The following is a 22,446-nucleotide window of genomic DNA, read 5'->3' on the forward strand; positions in this document are numbered from 1 at the left end:
TCTCTTATTTACTAAATGGTTTCTGTGTATTCAAGGTTTCTTTTAAAACATAGCAAAAAGCAGTAGTGATGCAAAGTTTACCTTGAATGACTAAACTACTCTTGCTCCCTCGTTCAAGTACACACCAAACGTGGTTATTCTTACAAATGCGCTGTTAGAATATTACAGCTTAGATAATGACATACTGAGCTTTACAAAACTGACAATATGACAGCTTAACAACAATAGCAAGAACAGCTACAACTAGAAAAAAAGATACTGACATTGAGCATCACATACCGAGGCAGTGGTACTCATGTCGAGATTTTTGGAGAAAGCTTTTCCAAAGCTGTCCACTATAAAAAAAAAACACTAAGCCTCTAGTCACAAACTACAGCCTTGTCCACTTCACTATTTGCTGCCATTCATATCAAAGCAGTGTGCAACAGAAGCACAAGGACTGTGCTATCGTCTAACCAGACCAAAGTGACATCTTCAGGAATGTTTACGTGCTGTTTTAAAGTGCTGCAGCTTAACCGCTAATTAGCTGTCTGGCCTGGAAACTGATGTTAGCGGTGCACTGTTCCCCAGTGAATGTTTGTCTAGCTGCTCCTTCAACAAGCTAAGGTGCAGGGCGAGATGTGTGTCTCATGTTTTTAAGTCAGATAAGAGGGAGACGTTAGCATGAATGCTAATGCGGGCTGTTGTTCAAAGTCTGTGGTCTCCTGTGTGCTAAAGCAGGCTGCTGTCGGTATAGAGCACTGACTTTACGAACACCAAACCATTAAATATACATAGTTCCCTTTTGGTCTCTGATTCTGCGATTGTAAAAAGTGAAAGTGATTAACATAGCATATCTGTATGCTGTACTAGACAACACAATGCAATCTCATTTCAGTCGGGAACCAAAAAATTAGCACTTTGGATCAAAGTTGTTGGCTGTAAAAATGCAAACGCTCCACCACATATAAGAGCAGTGGAACACCTTCCACATCAAAAGTAGTAATTTCATTCATTAACAATTCAAATACAGAGATTAGTGCAGCTTTACGGATGTAAAGAGGCTATTTCATGGTGAATTTAATACATTAGCATACTTACAATATGGAATTTAAGATATACTGTGATTTCTTTTTTTAATTTCTCATTATCAAACCAGGTGTGCACAGTTACTCCCATTGAGTCATCAAGCTCAGGCTCACCATGACGGCTCATTTGATCCTTTTATCCAGAGAAGACAGGGTTTTTTATTTCGGGCAACATATATATCTGAGCATTACAAATCACTTCTAGCCCTAAATCAAAAGCCAGCAGGCACTTTTGCTGCGTCATATTTATTTCCTAACGGGGGGGGGGGGGGTATTCTGGGGGAGGAGAGATTGGTCCCTCTGTATTTCTCCCTATGATGGATTTCTACCTTTATCATTGTTGAATGTCAGAGGGGGAATAGACGGCGAGGCAAAAAAATGAGAAACAACACTTGCTCTTTGATCGAGGGACTGACACTGAAAGCTGACATTCACCGTTGCCGACAATCTTCCGCTGCGTACAATTTTTCCGAGTCAATAGCAGCAGAGATTAGCAGCCGGAGAAAGAAACGTTAGGTCAACGGCGTGACGGCCGAACGTCCCAGCAGTCAGTGAAGGTGACGGATCTTTAGCGGCTCTGTTGATCCGATCCCCTGGGAGAGGTGGAGATCACTCCCACATACAGGATAACATATAGTCCATATATTGGGTAGAGCAGGAGAGAGGAGAGGAAAATGGAAGGGAACACAAGTTTTGCTACAATTTAAAGGTGGAGTAGGGGATTCTGGACAAAGTTTGTTCCTTTTTCATAGCCTGGCTCCGCCCGCCTACCTACTTCCACCCAAATTTAATTTTCCCTTCAGTAGTCAATCTGGGGCTGAGGTGTATTAGTGGGATCTAGCTAATTTCCAGCCGTCCAATCAGCGAACAGAGCGAGTGGCTGGGAACAATGACGTCGAAGTCGCGCTCCAGTTTCAGTTGAATGCTGCGTTCCTTTATACTCGGAACTCGGAGATTTCCGACTTGGTAGTTCCGAGTTCCGACCTGTCTGTGTTCCAGTGCATCTGCTCGCGAAAGTATGGAAGCCTACAACCTTTCTCATCCAAATAACTAAACATTAGGCTCTAGCAAGTTACCGTTGACAGGTACCGGTAGATCCATAGACTACAATATAGTGAAGTCGGAAAATTCCGAGTTCCCAGTACAACTGGAACGCACCGTCAGCAGCCTGCTCATGACATACGTCACGACCAAACGTTATGCGATTGGTTGGCTGATCCAGAGTGGCACTGGGCAGATCCAATAGTTTTAAACTTCAACAGACACCCGGCTCCAAGTGAGTGAACGTTTGCCAAATAGAGCAGTTCCAGACCTTCTGTACAAATGAAATGAAGTACGATGGTCTGGTTGGACCAGGATAGCCTGATATATCAGCATGGTCAGTATTGTTGGACAATTTAAGATTGTCAAATGCCTTATATTGCAGCATATCAGGTGATATGCTGGCTGACAACTAACACAACATAGCAGTGAAGAAATGCTAAAACCATCTAGGGTGATTTAGAAAGAGGGTATAGACAAACCCAAAGCAGTAAGGTAACAAGCTATTACTCTGCTTTAGTGAATCAATTTCGCTTTAGACCATTGCTATTAAATCCTCAAGCTTGCATTCTGAGCACTATGCCGAAAATGGGCCGACAGGTAACTGCTTAAGGCCAGTGCCCGCTGATCTGATGCTACATTTTATTACTGGCAAGGAAATAATTTGCAGAGGAGCCATGTTTTTAAGCAAGGTTGTTTTTTTTTTAGTTTGTAAAGAAAAAAGATAGAGCCACGCACACACAGGTGAAGAACCTCGGGGGAGGACATTTTGGATCTGTGTTTGCCGAGTCATACAGTTTGCCCACCAGAGAGCAATGACACGTTTATTCTTGCAACTGTGAAAGGTCATGTCCACAATTCTCTGAGTCAACTTTAAAAGGGATCTTAATCAGAAATATTGCTTTCGTCTGTATATTCTCAGTTTTTGAGAAGCTGGAGCGGGGGAATTTTCTGGCATTAATTCTTGTTCAATGGCTGAAAGACAGATGATTTTGAGAAAAAGGAAAATATAAAATACAGGATCACAAAAGAGTAGGAGGTTTTCATGGTGAGACAAGATCGCGACGAAGAAAGAGACGACAAATCTAAAATAATTGAACGCGAATCAAAAGGGAATTTAGGCAAAACAAGACAGTAGCTGAAGAGATGATAATTAAGAAGTCAAATATGAATAAAGACAAAACAAAAACATCAAACATACAATTGAAACAAACACAATGACACACAGACGCATAATTCAAAAAGTGAGAATACAGAATCACAAACAAGACGAGAGACGTCAAGAGATGAAAGAGGGTGGATGTCAAAAAAATAATAATGACAGCTGCGCTAATGATACGAAATGTCAAGGAAAAACAGAAAGAAAACCGGAGAGACAAAGAAGAGAAAAGAGACGTGAAGAAAACAGAGAAGAGGAGAGCAGCAAAGAGGAAGAGAAAATAATAATACATGTGATGGGGAAGCGAGGAAATAGAAAAGGCAGGTTTCAGTGTTTACATGTTGTCTGTGAGTCAGTGCTTGGCCCGAATGACCTTATCTGAGTGTGGGCGAGAGATAGAGAGAAAGAGAGGGAGCGATAGATAGAGAGATAAAGGTAGAGTGAGGAAAGTTATTAACATAGGGGGGATGAGGTGATTTTACATTAACAGGGTGATAAATATTTATAAAATATACATGGGTGGGTGGGTAAATGAGAGGCTGTTGGTGTATGTAAGTTGTAAATGATTTTGTCTGTTTGTTTCATGTTGGAGCCGCTTGAAAAACTAAATGGTTCCTCTCAAGGATGTATCCTTTAATAAACGTTCAAATTGAAAGAATTTCCCTTGCTGCCTGGTTTCATGTGGTCATGCTGCAGACACTTGCCTGCAGAACTTTGTATCACGTGTGTCAGTGCGTTTACATGCACTTTGAGTAACCGGCTTACAGTTGGCTAACCTGATTATGGAAAAAATGTAAAACAGATAGTCTCGTTAATTGGATTTGGGGATTAGAAAAGAAAATACATGATTTCTCCTGGCCAAAGCTGCTTTGTTGGCATGTTTATGCTTAATCAAGTTTTAAATTGGGTTTTACTTACATGGCTGCGCAACAAAGATTTCAAATTTTCCTCTGATGATTAAAATGACAGCAAACAAGACCATCAGTGATCTAACTTTCAAAACAAATGCATTCGCTAGCAAATATCTTTACGGCAGCAGGTGTTTAAGTCATAAAAACACTACCACTTATTTCCAAAGGGGCAGCTAGAATCAAATAAAAAAAAATGTATGTCACTTTAAGCTTATGCCTTTCTCAGGTTGGAACCATCAATATGTAGAGTGAAAAGGAATTGAGAAGCGAGGCACAGTAGGGAATAAATAAAATATAGAGACTCAAACATGAAAGCCATCTGACCCCCACGTTGAATGTGATGATCCTCAATGCATAACAAACCCCACTTGACACTTTCACAGAACTCCTTACATCTCAAACGCTGCTCTTTCAAAGATATACCGTTCACCTCAAAACACAGTGCATACATATTTAGCATGGGTTCACACCTTGAACATGCACGTGATATCGTCAAAAGGGTAAAACCGTCTACAATCCACCATAGAAGAAAAATAAAAAGTTTTATGCTAAACAGAACACACACACAACTGCAGCAGAGCACAACCGCGCATACAGACAAGTATGAATCATCAGGTATCCCTTTGAGTCAAATATGAGAAAGTTCTATTAATTTTGACTTTTTAAAAAGGAGAGAAGAGGCTGTTTCTGAAACACCGCCGCACTGCAGCGAGGCTATAATTACACAACACGGGGAAAGCAGCTACTAATTAGCACCTCAGAATATAGAACTGTGCTCTGAAAGAAGAAAAATCTCATCAATTGTTTATCTTCCTCGTGCCGGCTGTGAGCTTCCAAAACAAAACAGCATCAATTATTGGAACGGGGCATCAGCGTTACTGCAGGCGAGCAGGCTGTCACCATACAGGGAGAGAGACTGATCATCACCATCAACACAACTGACTAAAGAGGGTTCAACGAAACGTGAGCGTGTACACTCACACTTTAAAGCTACAGTGCGTAACTTTTTTTTTCATATAAATGAATTTTAGGTTACATTCAAGCCATCGCCAAACGAGTTGACACAAAGTTGATCAGCTCCACAAAACTCTCTCTGTTTTTTCTCAGTATGGCAGAGATTTCAAACTGGTTTCACCTCCCTTGACACTGGCGTAGGAGCTCAAGAAGCGCCCACGGAATGTGTTGATTCTACTGGCAAAAAAAAAAAACCTGTACAGCAGAAAGTATTAAATCCATGCACGATCACCGAAAGCTTACCTCATATAAGATGTACCAACAGTGTTGTTGTTATTCCTCAGAATTCCCCATGGGGATGCCAAAGGTTACGCACTATTAGCTTTAACACCTTGTGCTTTTTTTTGGCAGATGTTATCCTAGCCTGGACATTTGCCCTGTACGTCTGTGTTGTGTTTCAGAGTCACTTAAGGATGCAAAGGTGAGATGAAACAACATGAAAAAGGTGGAAGGTTCATTCAAATGATGCAGTGAAAAGAGAGTTGGCCTATATTTAGGTCTTGGACATTCAGCTGTGAGACGCATCAAACTGTGTCTGGAAGAACATCACTTAGCTGCCATGCCAAGAGCAACCTAAATACTTAATGAAAAGCAAATGGGAAAAACAGACTTAGGCTTTAATGCGTAAAATGTAAATAAACTATTTAAAATGAAACCCATCCAACCGGCAGCTGCATTCGGAAAATCAACAGTTAATGTGGTTAAAGCAGGAAATCTATCTGCATTGCATCTGTAAATTAACACTTAACTCCTACAGCTGCTTCATACTGCAAGAAAAAAGCTTCTCTGTTGGTTCATTAGATCCCTGCAGCCATCTCTGAAGGCTACAGTATGATGATATACTGTAGTTTCTGGTTTGAGAGTTGCCTTGTAAAAGGGCAATTACACACGGCCATTCAGTGTCTTAGATTAAATCACATGCAAACGACTGCTTCACAATAACCACGTACAGCCCTACACACATCAGACTGGTCGGCTGTAACTCAGAGCGTTCTTTTCCTGTTCCCGAGGATTACCCCGGGCTTGTTAATCCTGTGCATCCGATCGGAGCCTATTTTACAACTCTTGAGAAAATATAAAAAATAAATTCATTCCGGAAATGCATTAGGAAGCAAATACTGCTGTGTCACATTTTAAGATATGATGTAACCATTTGCAATTGGAAATATGACTGTTTGTAATTATTATTTTCCGTCATCATTCTACTAATTAATTTTTCAAAGCAACACACACACACACACAAACACGACTATGCTTTTGGCTGCGGGCTGTGGGTTCCCATGATGCCGCTCTGCACATCCAGACAACAACAATATGATTTCCTGAAGAAGCCAAACCTCCATTTGTTTAGCTACGCTGTTAACGTGCCTCACAGTGATTGGCCCAGCTGTTTCAGAGCAAAGAGACCAGTGATGTGATTGGCTGGGAGAATATTTTATTGTATCACCACTCTGCACTGCTGCACATATAGCACATAAACCAAGATAGCAGTCATTGGGCCACATGTGTCCCTTCTGAGGCTGTACCACTAAGCCCAAAAAACACAAAAACAGACACACACGCAAAATCATATGCATCAGAAATACACACTGAACATCAATTTCAAACAAATATTTAAATATATATTTTTTTCTAGGCCAATATTTAATACCTAAGGAAACTGTAAAGTGAACAGGAAATTATGCTTTGCGCGGTGGTGGCTATGAATGAAGCTTGATGATGGATATCTGGTTCTTTCCTCCTCCGCTCAGCCCCCCCTGGGCGATATTATTGCACTTGTCCATAGATTTATTATGTAAGGGTTCAACGCTGTACATTGACTCCAGAGTTCACACTGATTAAGCCGTCTATGAGAAAAACCAGTGGCACAACAAAGTGGATTTTCATATGATTTTGTGAGGCAGTGAAGGCGCTTATGGACACACCTTTAAATCAGACGGATGGAATTAATGTGTGTTGGATCGGCTTTAGCGGCAACCAAATCTAAGATTAATACAGTAAGTGTTCTTGAGCTGTTGCTACTGACAACTCCATTCAACTCCTATCCGTACTACAATCTACCAAACCAGACATTGTTTGGGATGTCAATGTCTTTTGCAGATTATAATGCAAACCTTTATGGGTCAATTGTATCTATCACTAGTCAATTACAAAGCCCATCAAATCAGAAGTTGCAGCAGGGAGTCAGGGACACTCCATTATACAAAGACATCAGCTAGGTTTCATAGCACATTCAAGAGTAGCGCTGTGAGCTAGTTGACAACGCTACCGTAGCTGCTCTCAGGGTTTGATGAATCAACGGCAGACTGGGCCAGAATAATACATTCCTCAAACACTGACTCACCAGTGTGCGTGCTCGGGACTACTTTCTCCCTCCGTCTGCTTATGCAAGAGCAGCAAGCAGAGCGTCTTGAGATCACACTTGGACCCCTGCAGAAGCTGGCCCATGTTTGTGTCTCTGAACGATTCATTATTTGTGCAACAGTCACATAACAGAACAAACAAATGACTCAGTGGTGTGTATGTGTAAGCTGTTGTGCTTGTGTGTGTGTCTGAATGTGTGTCTGAGTGTGAGTGAGTGAGTGTGTGTGTGTGTGTGTGTGTGTGTGTGTGTGTGTGTGTGTGTGTGTGTGTGTGTGTGGTCCTAAGAGAAGGAGAGAGACAGAAATTGCTAAAGCCCGGTAAGAGTGGCAGTTATTACTACCGGTACTGTCTGCAGCTGTGCCTGTGTGTGTGTGTGTGTGTGTGTGTGTGTGTGTGTGTGTGTGTGTGTGTGTGTGTATGCTCGCGCGTGTGTGTGTGTATGCGCGCGCGCGTGTGTGTGTGTGTGTGTGTGGGTGTGTGTGTGTGTGTGTGTGTGTGTGTGTGTGTGTGTGGGTGTGTGTGTGTGTGTGTGCGCACATGCATGTGCGTCCGTGCGTGTGCGTATGCGTGTGTGTGAGAAAGTGTGAGTGTGAGAGAGAGAGAGAGTGAAAGAGAGAAAGAGAGAGAGAGAGAGTGAGTGTGTGTGTGCTTGTGTGTGTTTTGAGGGTGGGGAGGTAGCGCAGGTGTGTGTTTTCTCATCAGCGATGCGTGTGAGCCCTGTGTACCTTTGTCGCTGTAGTCGTCGACCAGGATGATCTCTGCTATGAGCTGTGGAGGAGAGCGGTTGAGCACGCTGTGCACCGTCCTCAGCAGAGACGACCAGCCCTCGTTATGGAAGGGGATGATGACACTGGTGTTGGGCAGCTTGTCCGCATACAGCTTCTGTTTACAGCTACGCAAAAACACATACAATATACATAAATAGCAAAATAAAGAAATTAAATAGGGAAGAGGTACAGAGAGTGTATTTCCTGCTTAACAGTAACCATTTTTGTTGTTGTTGCCATGCTAGCGGTGTGGCGCCAGGAAGGTGCGTGGTGGTTTGGTTGGTTGCTTTTGGCCCAACAGTGAAATACAAATATTGGACTCAGATTATCAGATTTGTTCCTTAAACAAATATAATTAGGTCATACTTATTTTAGGCTTAGGTCAGGAAAAATTATACATGACCCAACTGTTGACATAGAAAGCCTATGTCAACATCAGGTTCACAATACAGTAGTTACAACCGCATGTAACGGTATTGTGGAATTTCATCAAATAAAAATGAAAATGAGTTAAAACATTTACTATAACTGCCAACCATAACACATCAATATAGCTTTATGAAATGATTTAGTAAGTGTAATTAATTCACACGTTCAAATACTAATTAAAAGTGGGGAAGAAAAATCTACTGGAACCAGTCATGCTGCCCTTTTTCACTCATTGCACTGCAGCGCTCTGGACCAGCCCAGCCCGAACAATGTGTTGCTCCTTTAATAAGATGTAATGAAGCATACCACCTGCCCTTCCATCCCTTTTTCTCACTCTCTCACTCTGTCTCTTTCTGAGAAGTCTTGGAGGAATCTGTAGAGACAGTAATTATCTTGAAGTCTCTCAGGCCTGTCTGGCAGCGTGGACCTCTCTCTCTCTCTCTCTCTCTCTATGTGTGTCTATCTCTCTCTCTCCCTCTCTCTCTCCCTCTCTCCCTCAGCCTCTCCATCATGTTATACAGTCAGTGAAGGGAATGAATGGATGCTGTTTGGAGGTCCGGGGCCCACTGTGGACGTGATGTGGCAATTCACTTGTCAGACACCTGTCACTCTGCCGTCACTTTTTACCGATCAAAGAGACACACCTGCTCCCCCACTGCACACCACTCATAGCCCTATCTGTCCTGGCTTGTTGACGGCCCACTCTGACAAGTCATTTTTTTGTGTGTGTGGTTTTCTGTGAGAGGATTTCAGAGTTGGACAAAAACATTCCTCTGACCGTCAAACCAGAATAGATAGGGTTTTTCGTTTGGACTGTGCACATATGAGCCAAGATTCAAATCCAACGCACAAGTTGCGCCACCAACAAAAAAAATATATGCTGCAAAATGTGTGCGTCCTGTAAATGAGTGTGCTCATCAAGATTCAAATAGTAGTAATAATAGTTAACCTTATTATTGATAACATTATTTGAATTGCTACTGTTAATTTGTGTTCTTTTCCTTGCCCATTTTTACATGAGAAAAACCATTATCTATTAGCACAATGGCAGTGGCACACACTTAAAAATGCTATTGTTGTTGCGAGCACAAAACACCACCAAGCAATGGTGTAATTTCTCAAAAAATGAAATGTTAAATTATCCATATTTTCCATCCATATCAAATTAAAATAACTCAACCTCTTAAATTACTCTTATCATTAGCTGGTCGGGCTAATTTAAAAACTTTATGAATGGACCATTTCTCATTCTTCCCCTTTCTGGAATCAGTAGACACGTGTGTTGTGCTTGGAGAAAACTGAGGGCAAATGCATATGCAAATAACTTACATTCATTCTCAGAATGTATTTGAGTGAATGCTGTGTCCTATTTATGCAATATGTGAGAGAACAAGTGTGTTTATCTGAAGAGACCGTTTCAACTTGCTTTCCACATGGAAGTGACAGAGGGGTCAAAGACAGACTTGACAGGTAAGAGGGAGAAACGCTGGAGGCTGATCTGTGCATCTGTGGGTCAGCAGGTCTGGAACAGTTTAGCAGCGGATTATATTTATAGTCTCGCTGTTGTGTTTACTTCCTGAATGTTTGTTCTTAGATGAGTCAGAGGAGAGCTGGAAGACAACCAGCATTTCTGAACTGTAACTATATGCGTCTCTACAGCATCTGCTCTCCAATTTACATACTGTTTACCTACTACCTCCTCCATACGATACAAGCCTAGCAGTGACTTTACACTACATCCACACGGTGGGCATTTTAGAAAATACTGCTATGTTTTGGCACGCATATTAACTCACTAGTATTTAGCACATTAGCATCCTTACCAGTCGGCATGCTAAGGTTTAGAATGGTACCATACGCACCAGCATGGTAAGACCTATGGCTTTTTCCTCCACTAATTATGCTGCATTGATAGCAGATTAAGCAGGCTATAGCCTTAGTCATATCCTCAAGCTTTTCCTTGGGGGGATCCTAAAGTGTTTTCCAGGCCAGATGGGATATATAATCCCTACAGCGGGTTGTGGGTCAGCCCTGGGGGTCTCCTCCTCAGTTGGATGCTTCCCCACGGGAAGAGGGTCAAAGCTACTCCTTGGATGTATCAAGTTTATTCTAGTACACTGTCTGCACCACCACTGAAACAGCATTAATCAAAAAGTAAGGCTAAGCCTGACAGGAAAAAGGTCATTTGTTTGAGAGGTAATCCGGCATATTCAACTAAAGCAAATGCGCTGGGTGGAAAGTTTTGATTTCCTGGTTAAAGCAACATTGGTCGGACCATGACCTCAGCTATGATGGGTCTTCTCTTTGCCTGACCTCTAGATCCACCATTGTATCTTAATGTATATGTGATGAGACTTTGTAACATTACATTTCTCCAGAGGGCAATAGTTTTCTAGTGCATGGGCTTAATGCAAACCAATCTTGTCAACAATGACACAAGATATCTCCCCAGCATATATGGGGGGCATATCTCCAAGACATGTGTTCCCTATGCACATTAGTACTGCCAAGTTGATTAACCCTTTGGTTTTGTTTTATTGAACCCACGGCTTTCACTCTAGATTAGATTAGACAGTTGTATTGTTGTTGCATATAAAACACAACGGAATTTTGTTTACATCACCACCCCGAGTAGCGTAATTTAAAAGGGCATAAATAGATCATACAAATAAGTCATGGCTTTTGCTGTATAGCCACAGATTGGCAAAATCATCTACATGCAACTATTTCATAATGCGATGAATAATGGCCAAGTGCTTTTCACAATGTCTGTTTAAGAGACTTTATTTTAGTTCTACTGTGACCAATGTGCCAAAACTAGACTTTCGGATTGCTCTTAATTCCCTTGTTTTCTCCTGATTTCCCTGTTCTTCCCTTGCATTCTTGAATAATAACTCCAGTCCCACACTGCAGTCACAGAACAAAAGCTGCTCTGGGGCGACATAGCACACATCTCTCATCAGTTCTTCACACCTTGCACACAGGGAGGGAGAACACTTAGTGACACTGATAATTGCTGTCAAGAACATAGTTTATAAGCACATGTGTGTGTGTTTGGAGGCGCGTAATGAGCTTCGGTGAGTGTGAAGCTACATCTCTCCTGTGCAATGAGTGGGCAGGTTGATAATTGAAAGAATTGTTGCAAACAGAGCCTGTTCTAATGAGTTGGGAGAGAACCAGCGTGGAAAAATAAAAAGGTGTAAACAATGCTGTATGTAGCGTTGGGTGTTGAGTATTGGGCACTGTCATCCCATCATTACTGTCGCAGGAGGCAGGAACAGTGTCCAATTTAGGTTATTACAGGTTATTGCCTCATATTTTTATCCTCTGCCTGAAGGGCCGAACTATAAAGGGTGGATTTGTTTTTGGGTAAGGAAAGGTCAAGACTAAAGTCGAAGAGAAATGAACTTTTTTACATTGATGTTAATAGGGTTTTTTTTTTTACATAGCTGGGACGAAATTGCTTCAATGCACAGGTTTAGTAGTGAAAAATGTGCAATGTTTGGCTAAGCTAGTCCGTCTTTTTACCAAGTCCGATAGCCGCCAAGTCCGACAGCCAAGTCCGCCCATCTTTACACGTCTAGATACAATTTGAAGGTGGACTTGTTTGTTCGATTTGAAATAAAAATTAAAACTGTAACATACATACATCTAAACAAGAAGTCATGTGAACATTTCTATCTCACAACCCAGATTCAGAAATATACAAAACCTCCCGAAACACAGAGCTGTATCCGCTGTTTGACTTTATTTTTCCGTCTCCTTTCCTCAAAAAAAACGTTTGATTTCCCCAGGTCAGCCCTGCACTCAAGCTGGCCTCTGGTCCAATAGTCGACCTTATTCAGGTGAACCATCTGCCGTGCAGGGCCGGGAGTCTGCCTCTTTTCAATCCAACCAAACAGGGCACCAGGTGATTCATTCTCTCTCTCTCTCTCTCTCTCTCTCTCTCTCTCTCTCTCGCTCTCTCTCTCTCTCTCTGTCTCTCTCTCTCTCTCTCTCTCTCTCTCTCTCCGGTTGATGGAGTGCCAATCTGTGCAATAACCTGCTGCAGTCTTTTGGCTGGAATGAACCCGCGGGACTCTGAGGAATCATTTCTGCCCCTATTCAGATGAAACTACTCGCACGAACACAGAATATTCTTCTTTTCTTTTTTTTTTAGAACAATGGCAGCTTTGCCTGGGGTTATTGGGCAGTCTACTGGAAATTTTTAAAGGAAGTGTGTTTTTTTTTTCTTTCTTTTTTTCGTCTGGGCACCATTGCACAGTTCATATGATGTAACAGATTGAGATGGGAAGAAAAAAACACCAACTTGGCCCGAATTTGTGTTATTTATCCAGTCAAAAGTAATTATCCAAAATCTCATTACGAATAAACTGCAGCGATACAGCCGTGGTGAAAAATGAGGGAGAATAATTTCTCAAGAAAGATGATGTTGTGGATATATTGTGGGCTGTCTAGGGCCTATCAATATTGACAGTTTATCAGCACCTGGATGAGTTGCATTAAGAAATGTGCACAAAACTGACAGGTAGAAAACACTAATATTGTCAGTATAAAGCAATTAGAAAGTAAAAATGTCTCCCACACTAATGTAGTTGTTGCATATGAATCTGAAAATGAACTTTGTAGTCTACCTCCACATTACCAAGCAGCCCACTGTACTGATAGTTATACAACAATGTATGAGAGCAGTTATGACAATGAAGGCATTTGCACTTGGGAGGAACCTTTGAAGGGTTCTGTTTATTTATGCCAGACAGATTGTAACTTTCAACACCTTAAAATGTGTCTTGCTAATCTTATGTGTTCTGTACATCAACCATGTCCCACACACACACACACACACACACACACACACACACACACACACACACACACACACACACACACACACACACACACACACACACACACACACACACACACACACACACACACACACACACACACACACACACACACACACACACACACACACACACAAACACACAAACACACAGAATTTTAACTGCCAACACCTTATAATATGTCTTGCTAATCTCTTGTGTGTTATACATCCATCATGTGTAAACCTACAAACACATACACAAACACACACAGACAGGACTCACTTTTCATGGCGGATGTCTGTGAGAGAGCGGTTGAGGGAGATCCGGTCGCTAACGTAAATGTTGAAGCCGTTCTCCCTGTAGGCCTGGTCCACCCGGTCTGCATCGGTCAGGGGAAAAGCCTTCCCCTGCTCACCGTTACCTGCATCAAACACACACATACGTTTCATTATCAAGACGCATATAAGACCTCAGTTTAATAATCCCACCACAATACAAATACTTTGCAGACGTGGATGCTATAAATGAAAAGTATACACACCATGAGCTAATTTCAATTGCTTGTAGGTGTAGGGGGTCAAACCTATGGACAACTCTGTGTCCCCGGCTATAACTGATGATAGCCGGGGACTTTAAAAGGACGCGCGCGCTGCGTATTTCTTTGTCTCTGGCGTTCGGCTTTTTGGCTGATCCATTTAGAGACAACAAGTTTGTACAAATCTACAGGGCCCTCTTTGACCCTCAACCACCACGTGTTTTACAAAAGCTTTTGCGTGCGGCCGCGGCGATCTCCAGGACAACAAAGTGAGTTGTAAACTAAAGAACTAAAGAACTAAAGTTCTGTAAAGAACTAGGACACAGGCGGTTTACCTAGAAACCAACCTTTTTGGACAGCGGACCGTAAGCCGATCGATTTGTCTCCGACCGCCATCCTCCGCACAGAATCAGCTGTGCCCTTTGCCTCTTTCCTGCGATCTGAAGACCGCAGAGATCGACTCACCAGCTCCCCGACCGCCAAAGGTTCGGAGCCTGGATTTGGATCGCCGTCTTGCGAGCCCCCCCCCCGCCAGCCCCGGAAAGGATTGGCTGGCCTGCCCGCCTCAACGACGACGAGCAGAGGACACTAGGTGTCCCCCAAGTGAGATTTTGGCTTTATATTACCTGGGCAGATGTTTTAGTTATTATTACTTTTTAAAGTGTTGAACAATATGTTTATTTTCGAATTTGTGTTTGCTATTTTGAACAAGCTGTGTGATTTATCTCCGTTTGTCCTCCCCCCCGGAGAACCAGAACGGGGAAAATTTGTTTGATCATTTCATTCAGCGTGAGTGAAAGCAGTGTGGTTTAATTCTGCTGTGTGTTTTGAAACCTCACACTTTTCTGATAAGGTATTAAAGGTGAAGTAAGCGGTTTATTTATGTTAATATAAGTGTTAAATCGCTCTTTATTCATACAGTGATCACTTACATAATGTGCGCGTTTCATAAAGCCGATCTCTCAGTCAGCTGCTCTGCATGTACATAATCGGTAAATAAACTTATTGGAGGATCCCAAAATTTTTATCCAATCACAAGAGAGAACGCTACAAACCGACACCCGTCTCACTCATGGTCTCACTGCCGGTGCACGCCAGAGCGACAGATGGGTGAATGTTTATGCGCCTACAATGGCAGAGCAGGTAAAAATCCTTCCCAATGTCTGTTTTGATGGTTTTTATCATGTTTTATCACACTTATGGATCTGAGATTATGCTAGATAACTCGCTGCTTGAAGACCGCCGTGCATTAATGTGGTGACGTAGGGACGAGCGAGGGGTCGGCTAACTGCAGTAACTGACAGGAAGTTAGCTAAAAGAACCATTCCGCTTACAGCACCTTTAACATAAGTGCACTTTTCATCACATTAGAAAAATAAAGCAAAAAGTAACAAGTCAGTAAGGTTTGAATAAATAATTAGAGGAACAGCAAACCAATGAGTAAAACATGAATCCAAAACCTAATTTAAGACAATTTCAGTTTGTTAATATAGAAAACACATCAGACATAAGACAGAATTTTAAGACTTTTTCTTGTTTTGCCCATTAATAAATAATACACAATTGTTTACAACCGTGGCCTCGATAAATCAAAGCCTGGACATCGAGAGCAAGAAAACAGCCAATAAAACACCATTAAATAAATATGAACTCTAATGGCTAAACTGCTTAAGGACGTTATCATCATTTTACAGCTTTATATTGAGCAGATTTATTACAGGACAATCGGGGACCTGGGGATACCCAGAGAAACAAAAACAACCCTTCTCTTTCACAGACAATGAATGATGCATTTTCCCTCGTAAAGGTAACAAGTGTGGACATTAAATAACTTTGTCCACACATAAGCATTTAACGGCTCATTCCAGGGAGCCATTCGACTAATTGTTTGCATAGAAGCAATGTATCGCAACTGTATTTCCCTGAACGGCAAATAAAAGTGAGTTGGTGGTTATTGTAGCCGATATAAACTGTGTACTTATGACAGCTAGAACTGCATTCAAAGCACAGATGTACACCTCTGCAGCAGTGCAATAAGAAAGAATAGGATTGTGTGTGTGAATCGTTTCTTGGTATATAGGGGATTTCTTTCAGAGCTGTGAGGATTGTGTTTTTATGATGAATGTGCCATGCAGTTCTCATCCCATGTTTGATAGAATGTGCGCGAGGAGGAGGTGGAGGTGCTATGAGGGAAAGAATTGGACCCATACCGGATCTAGAGGCGTCCTTTTTGATTGCTTCATAGTCGTGCCAGTCTATCCTCCGCCTGCCGTCGCGTCCCACTTGAATGTCCTTCCCCGGCAGGTTAACTCTCTGTGGACAAAAACAAGAAAGAAAGGGAAGATGGTTATTATGGTGTCACACACAGACAGACACATAGCTGCTTATTCCCTGCGTTGCATTGCCCATCATTGTCCAAATGTATATGATTTTTAAGTTGATTTGGGTTTTAGATAACGTGAGTGCACTATGAAAATAAACCAAACAGATACTTTAAACTTGTTTGGGTTGCAGGAGAAAATCCATCACAATCAGCAACTCAATGCGTAGGCTATATCTTGACATGCTTTTTATGCTGTTGCGTTTATCTGAGATTTCCAATTTGGGACTTGAGTTTTAAGCTTTGAAAAAAAAAACACCTCATTTATAATAATAAAACATCATAAACAATAAGCAGACATGGACATTATGAATATGCCAGTGTATATGAATGCACCACAAGGAAGTTTTATTTTATTTTATGTTTTAAAATAGTCCCTGCCTACAATTGCATTATCATATTAACCATCAACTGGTAAATGTGATTTATTATCATCGGCAAACCCTCAAGTCTAAGCCCAATCATGTACTAAAGATTGTAAAAAAAGCTTCTGAATGCTACACAGTTTTGCAGCTGACTCTCCACTGCCTGATACTTTTGACCTTCCCACCTGGCGACAAAGTCCCACCCACAAAGGTCCTCAACTAATCGCCAACTTGTAGGAAGCTTTGAGAACTTGTCTGCAGAGTTGCTAAATAATAAATAGAAGAAATCCAGCAATATCACCAGTGGAACTGTAACAACACTCCATGTAACACAACAGTGATGCACATGTAATACATTTGTTTCTCTCTTTCTCTCTGTACTCTGTCAGTATCAGAGTCAGCTAGGAGAGATTTCTCCACAGCTTCAGACTCTCTCTCCATCCAACAGCGGTCTGCCGAGAGTTTATCCACAGAGAAGTGTTCTCCTCTATTTCATGCTTGACGACACAGTGAAGAGAATATCAATGCTGTGATGCACCACTCCCTGTGGCCTTCTAAACACAACCCCACACACACACAGACAGACACATCCACTGCAGTTCAGCAATACAAAAGGCAGAGTGCTATTTTCTCCGGCTTCCACTTAGTCATTCTACACACCCGGTGACTTTCAGTGACTCGGCTTCATGAATTACAGGATCACAGCACAATGGAGAAATAATTAGCTTGATGGGAGGAGGCAATTAGCGAAACACTTTAAATACAAATGGCACCACTGACTGCATGAAATAGTGTGAATTATTAATCAGACTGTTGGCTTAGAGGATTGGTGTGCGGAATGACAAAATAATGTACAGTGTGTAACACACAGACATTTGGTTGGAGTATGTGTGCGTGTATCTCAGTGCTCTTGTACGTGGCTGTTTTTAAAACCCATGACAGTGGAAAGGGAGGACAGATCTCACTTCTTCAAAGGGTTGAGACTTGGGTTCTTCTAGGGACAAATGTTCACACAGTAACATTGCAGGGACAAAATGGTCTCTCGCCACAAGATGAGAAATATGAAGGGGGCTAAAAATAGGTCAAAATATCAGGGTTTTATGTCGAATAAAAAATGATTAAAAACACTGTATGAAGGCTGCAGTTGGGCAAAATCTAATCAAGAGGGGATTATAGCTCTCTTTTAAGAGGTTATGGGAAAGTGGCTCACTCTCTCTCCTCTCCCCTCTATCTTTTTCTCTCAACCCAACCGTTCAAGGCAGACGGTTTTGTCAGAGGTTTCTTCCTTCTTTAGTTTCTTAAAAGTGGAGTTTTCCCGTGCAACTGTTGCAAAGTGCTTGTTCATGGGTAAATGGTGGGTTAAAGAGTTTGGTACGTCATTTGGCGCTGTAGAAAAATAACTGACTGATCAACAGGCCTAGCCACATAGCTAGAGCATGGATACATACTGTACATTGTGACTGTGAAAGCTGACGTGTTCTTAAACCTGTGTGGTGTGTTCCTTTCATGTTAAGTGATTTGTGTCAAACTTAACCTGAGCTCATACAACTCTTTTTTTTAGTAAAATAAATAAATAATTAACAGCAGTAACGTCAGCAGTCAGCATACACAGAGTCAGACAGCAGCCTGCTATAATACACAGGAGCCACAGACTTTGAACAACAGCTGCATAAGCTTTAATGACTTGTCTCCTTCTTATCTGACTTAAGAACATGAACACACATCTCGCACTGCACCTTAACTTGTTGAGCAAGCCACCACCCAAAGCACACCCAAAGTTCTGAATTTTAAGGCAACTGTAGCTCAGGTATTAGGGTGGGATGGCCACTAATTATGGGGTTGGTTGTTCAATCCCTGGCTCTTTTACACGTAACATTAAAGTTGAGCAAGACACCGCAGCCAACAATTGTTCCTGATGCAATTGTGAGGTAAAGGAGGGTTAGTTATTTAGAATGAAAAGAAGGAAGGACAGCTTTACCATCTGGTGAGAAGCTGTCACTGCTGACATCACAAGTGTCTGTTTTTATCATCCACTTTAGCTGCTTATTAAAGCACACCTCGGCACCACCTGTTGTGGATAGTTCCCATTTAGCAAAACAGAGCAAGCAGACCGACTACATTGGCTGATTTCTTAACGGAATATTGTTGGAAATAATCAATGGGGGACAAAAACGCCTTGATCCCAAAACTTGAGGTTATTTCACGTCATAACTTTTTAATTATTCATAACGCTGTGTTGATTTAAAATTCTAATGATCTTCCAATTAAATATGTTCATATATTGCATCTGCAACATGACTCTATGCAGAAACATGCTGTCTAGGTCACCCTGACAGAGAGAGAACCTTGACCGCGACTCAGCATGTGTTTGACGAATGCATAACCTATTATTCCATCCCCTCGCTGGCCTCTGCCTCGACACAGAGATGCTATATTGGAGCATGATATAAAAATCCATTCGGCTTTAGCTACTCTCTACCTCTTTCTTTTTTGTATTCTTTCCATCCCTATACCACTCTTTTTCTCCTCTTTCTGTCACAGGCAGTGTGTCACACGGGGACCCGACAAGCGGCGAGAGTCCATCTGTGCAAATTTATACCAAAAAAGAAGCGAGATTATGCCGCCCCATTTCCTCCTGATTAAAATTGCAGCGCACGTCGCCATGATATTCCTCTGGGGCATTTCTACGCTGCTCAACAAGACCTTGAGAAACAAGACAAGGAGAGTGGAAAACTTCTCAGCTAATGTGTGCACATGTTTGGTTTTGCGGAAGCAGAACATGGGCGGGTGAGAGTAATTGAGACGGACAGTAAAAGAGGACGATGAGTATGAGAGAATAATCTTGAAGAACAGATGGGGGATGCAACCACATGTGCTTAATGAAAGTGTTGGTAAGCCAAGTGAAAGGCATATGCCATGAAGAAAGGCCCATGTTCACAACGCTACAGTATGTCCCTTAATTGTCCCTCGGCTTGTCACATTTTGGAAGTTGTCTGGCTGCATGAAAAACTGTATTAAAAGCTCATAATACACTAAGCCAACCAGCCAGTTTAGATGATGCTGATGGAGAGGTCATCCATTTTGCAATTTTGTGAGGATAATCAAAGAGTTGGATGGACTGAATATGTTCACCTGTTGATAACACTTGATAAAAAAGACAGTCAATAAAGCTTTTACAAATCCTCATGTGGAATAATACCAGATTTCACAGTAATCCTCCATCACCTAGTTGTCTAGATAGTCAGTCTGAAACAAGGATCATCTTATAGTATAACGAGCCTGAGAGTCTGCAGCCATGCCAGTGGCTCTATCAGGCTAAATGCAAATGCCAGCCCAGCATGCTGACATGATGTCAATGACAAAGCTAATATCAGCTTGAGCTTCACTGGTCGTTTTTCTTTCTTTCTCAAAGTAGTTGGAAAATCAAGATAACATTGTAAAATGGATCCTGGCCTTTGACTCATGACAGCTTGGATCTCTTGATAAACATACACACCCTCACATATTTCTCCTTTCAATGTAGCAGTGAATACAGAATCTAAAAAGTACAAAGTGTTTGATTCTTGGAAGATGATGTATTGTTTGGAGGAGTCCAATTTATTATCAGCACACAGTGTGTTGTGAGAAGTGAGAGAGACTGTGTAAGAAACGCTAAATGTAAAAGAATAATTTCTTTACATGAAATAAAACCAAACTTTGAACGTGTTGTAAGACAGTGATGTAATGCGAGAAGCATTCACAAGTCCAACCCAGTTCTAGCTCAGCCAGCTCTTAGAAATGCAGCTTCACAGCCAAATTACTCTTTTCTGCCGAGATGAACCATTGAAAAAAGGCTGAAAAGAAGGTGGCAGCAAACACAGTCATCTGCTCTCTGCTGTACTACACTACTAGCCGACTATTGCCTTCCTCTACTCTGCTAATCACCGTCATCAGAAGGCTGAGGCTCCATGCTGCTGCCACAAACTCATTCCACTCTGGGCACTTTTCCGCTCTATTAATATTCAAACACACTGATAGGACATTGGAGGAGCGACAGCATCACCCACGCAGGCTCTGATGTCTCCATCCAACATGCTCTCATTAACCGACAAGCCCCCAAAACATGTTTAAAAAAAGACACAACCAAACAAATGTGTTTTCAAGCATTAAACAGCAGGATATGTCCCACTTAAAAGTATGGAATCAGCGAGAGAAAAGATGCGAGGAGAGCTGAGGGGACAGGGCTGTGGGTTGTGATACCTGGCAGTTTGATCCCTCATTACATTTAATGTAGCCTTGTGGGGCTATTTAACCCATGACAAAAGGCCACACATCAGTGTTTGCACACATAATCACACAAGAAAGACTGGGAGGGTCAGTACTCAGTAAGCAAACGTAAGCTAGTGTTTGCATAAGACATGGATAAAGACGCAGTCGCATCCACGTCGCCTAATCTACCTAACATTAGATAGTAGCTGCGTCCAAAATCAGGGGCTGTCTCCTTCAAACAGACTTTTAAGTGCTGCACCTCCTCCATAAGAGGAGATAGTCCAGGTTGCATTCAACACAACTTCAATGGAAGTTTCAATTATTATGCTGGGGTAAGATGAATCACAGCTAGTTCTACTGAAGCGTTTTCCAACCCCATAAGACAAATGCAAGAATAGCACTGCACATTTGTAGCCATCTTTCCTAGAAAACACTCAAAGTGTTGAACTCAGATGTTCAGATCAAAAATGTCACTGAAAAAGTTGTGTCAAAAATTAAGAAAAGAAGAGACAGGTTCAAAGCATGGCTTCTTTCACTCCTCAGAACAGCTAGCCGATCACAACTTGAAGTGGATGTTAATGTCACAAAGGCTACCGTTACCTGCAGTTCAATGAATAAAACAAGCTGATATAGAACAGGAATTAAACTAACTGTATGACTGGCGTAACCATGGGCGAGGTGTTACATGATTTTCATCTGCTTGCTGATCAGATACACACAAAAAGTGAAACTCCTCAGTAACCATGGGGAGGATGGAATGGGATAGCGTTGCAGTGTCATCACAACACATTCATGCTTAAAAAGGTGGACAGCACCTGAATCGGGACATTATGAGAGCCACTGGAATCAGAGTCGGTCCTTCGGTCCATCGGTTTTCCCCCTGGTGACCTCGATGGAGGGATTTGCAGATTATGAAGAGCCTCTTTGAAACGCTGGCTGCCTAACCTCATTTCCATGCTGCTGTGGTCTTCTGTTAATCTGCCCAACAGCAGATTATGTTTGCTATTTGGTTAGATAGGGTGAGATTGGTGCTGCTGCTGCGGGTTTAGGCTCTCAGCAGCAGCAGCTGTTGTGGCACATTACGCAGAAATACAGAAAAAGCCACATGCAGGAGAGACATAAGCAAAGTTGCCTTCTCCAAATAATGCATGCTTTCTTTAAAACTGAGTTAAATATCTTAAATGTTGTGTATTTGAGAGATCTTAGGGAAAGGTGTAAAGTGTAATTTAATTTGTGTTCTCTATCCTCTCTGATTTTCTTTAGCTTTTCTTTCACTATCCATTGTCAGCCACAGAATCTGTCCAGATTGGTCTTATATGTCAAGGACAAGCTTCTGG

General features: G+C 41.9%; 1 protein-coding gene across 1 annotated transcript in view; it reads right to left on the reverse strand.

The window, feature by feature from the left end:
* galnt10 (UDP-N-acetyl-alpha-D-galactosamine:polypeptide N-acetylgalactosaminyltransferase 10 (GalNAc-T10)) overlaps positions 1-22,446 on the reverse strand; it is an 83,004-nt gene that overhangs the window by 37,618 nt on the left and 22,940 nt on the right. Inside the window, exons 2-4 of the mRNA XM_080041276.1 lie at positions 16,327-16,429; positions 13,864-14,002; positions 8,282-8,448 (exon numbers count right to left, since the gene is read on the reverse strand). Of these exons, the coding sequence (XP_079897402.1) occupies positions 8,282-8,448; positions 13,864-14,002; positions 16,327-16,429 (409 nt within the window). The remainder of the gene's footprint in view (positions 1-8,281; positions 8,449-13,863; positions 14,003-16,326; positions 16,430-22,446) is intronic.

Source organism: Ammodytes marinus, assembly GCF_949987685.1.
Source record: "Ammodytes marinus genome assembly, chromosome: 14".
NCBI classification, from domain to species: Eukaryota; Metazoa; Chordata; class Actinopteri; order Uranoscopiformes; family Ammodytidae; genus Ammodytes; species Ammodytes marinus.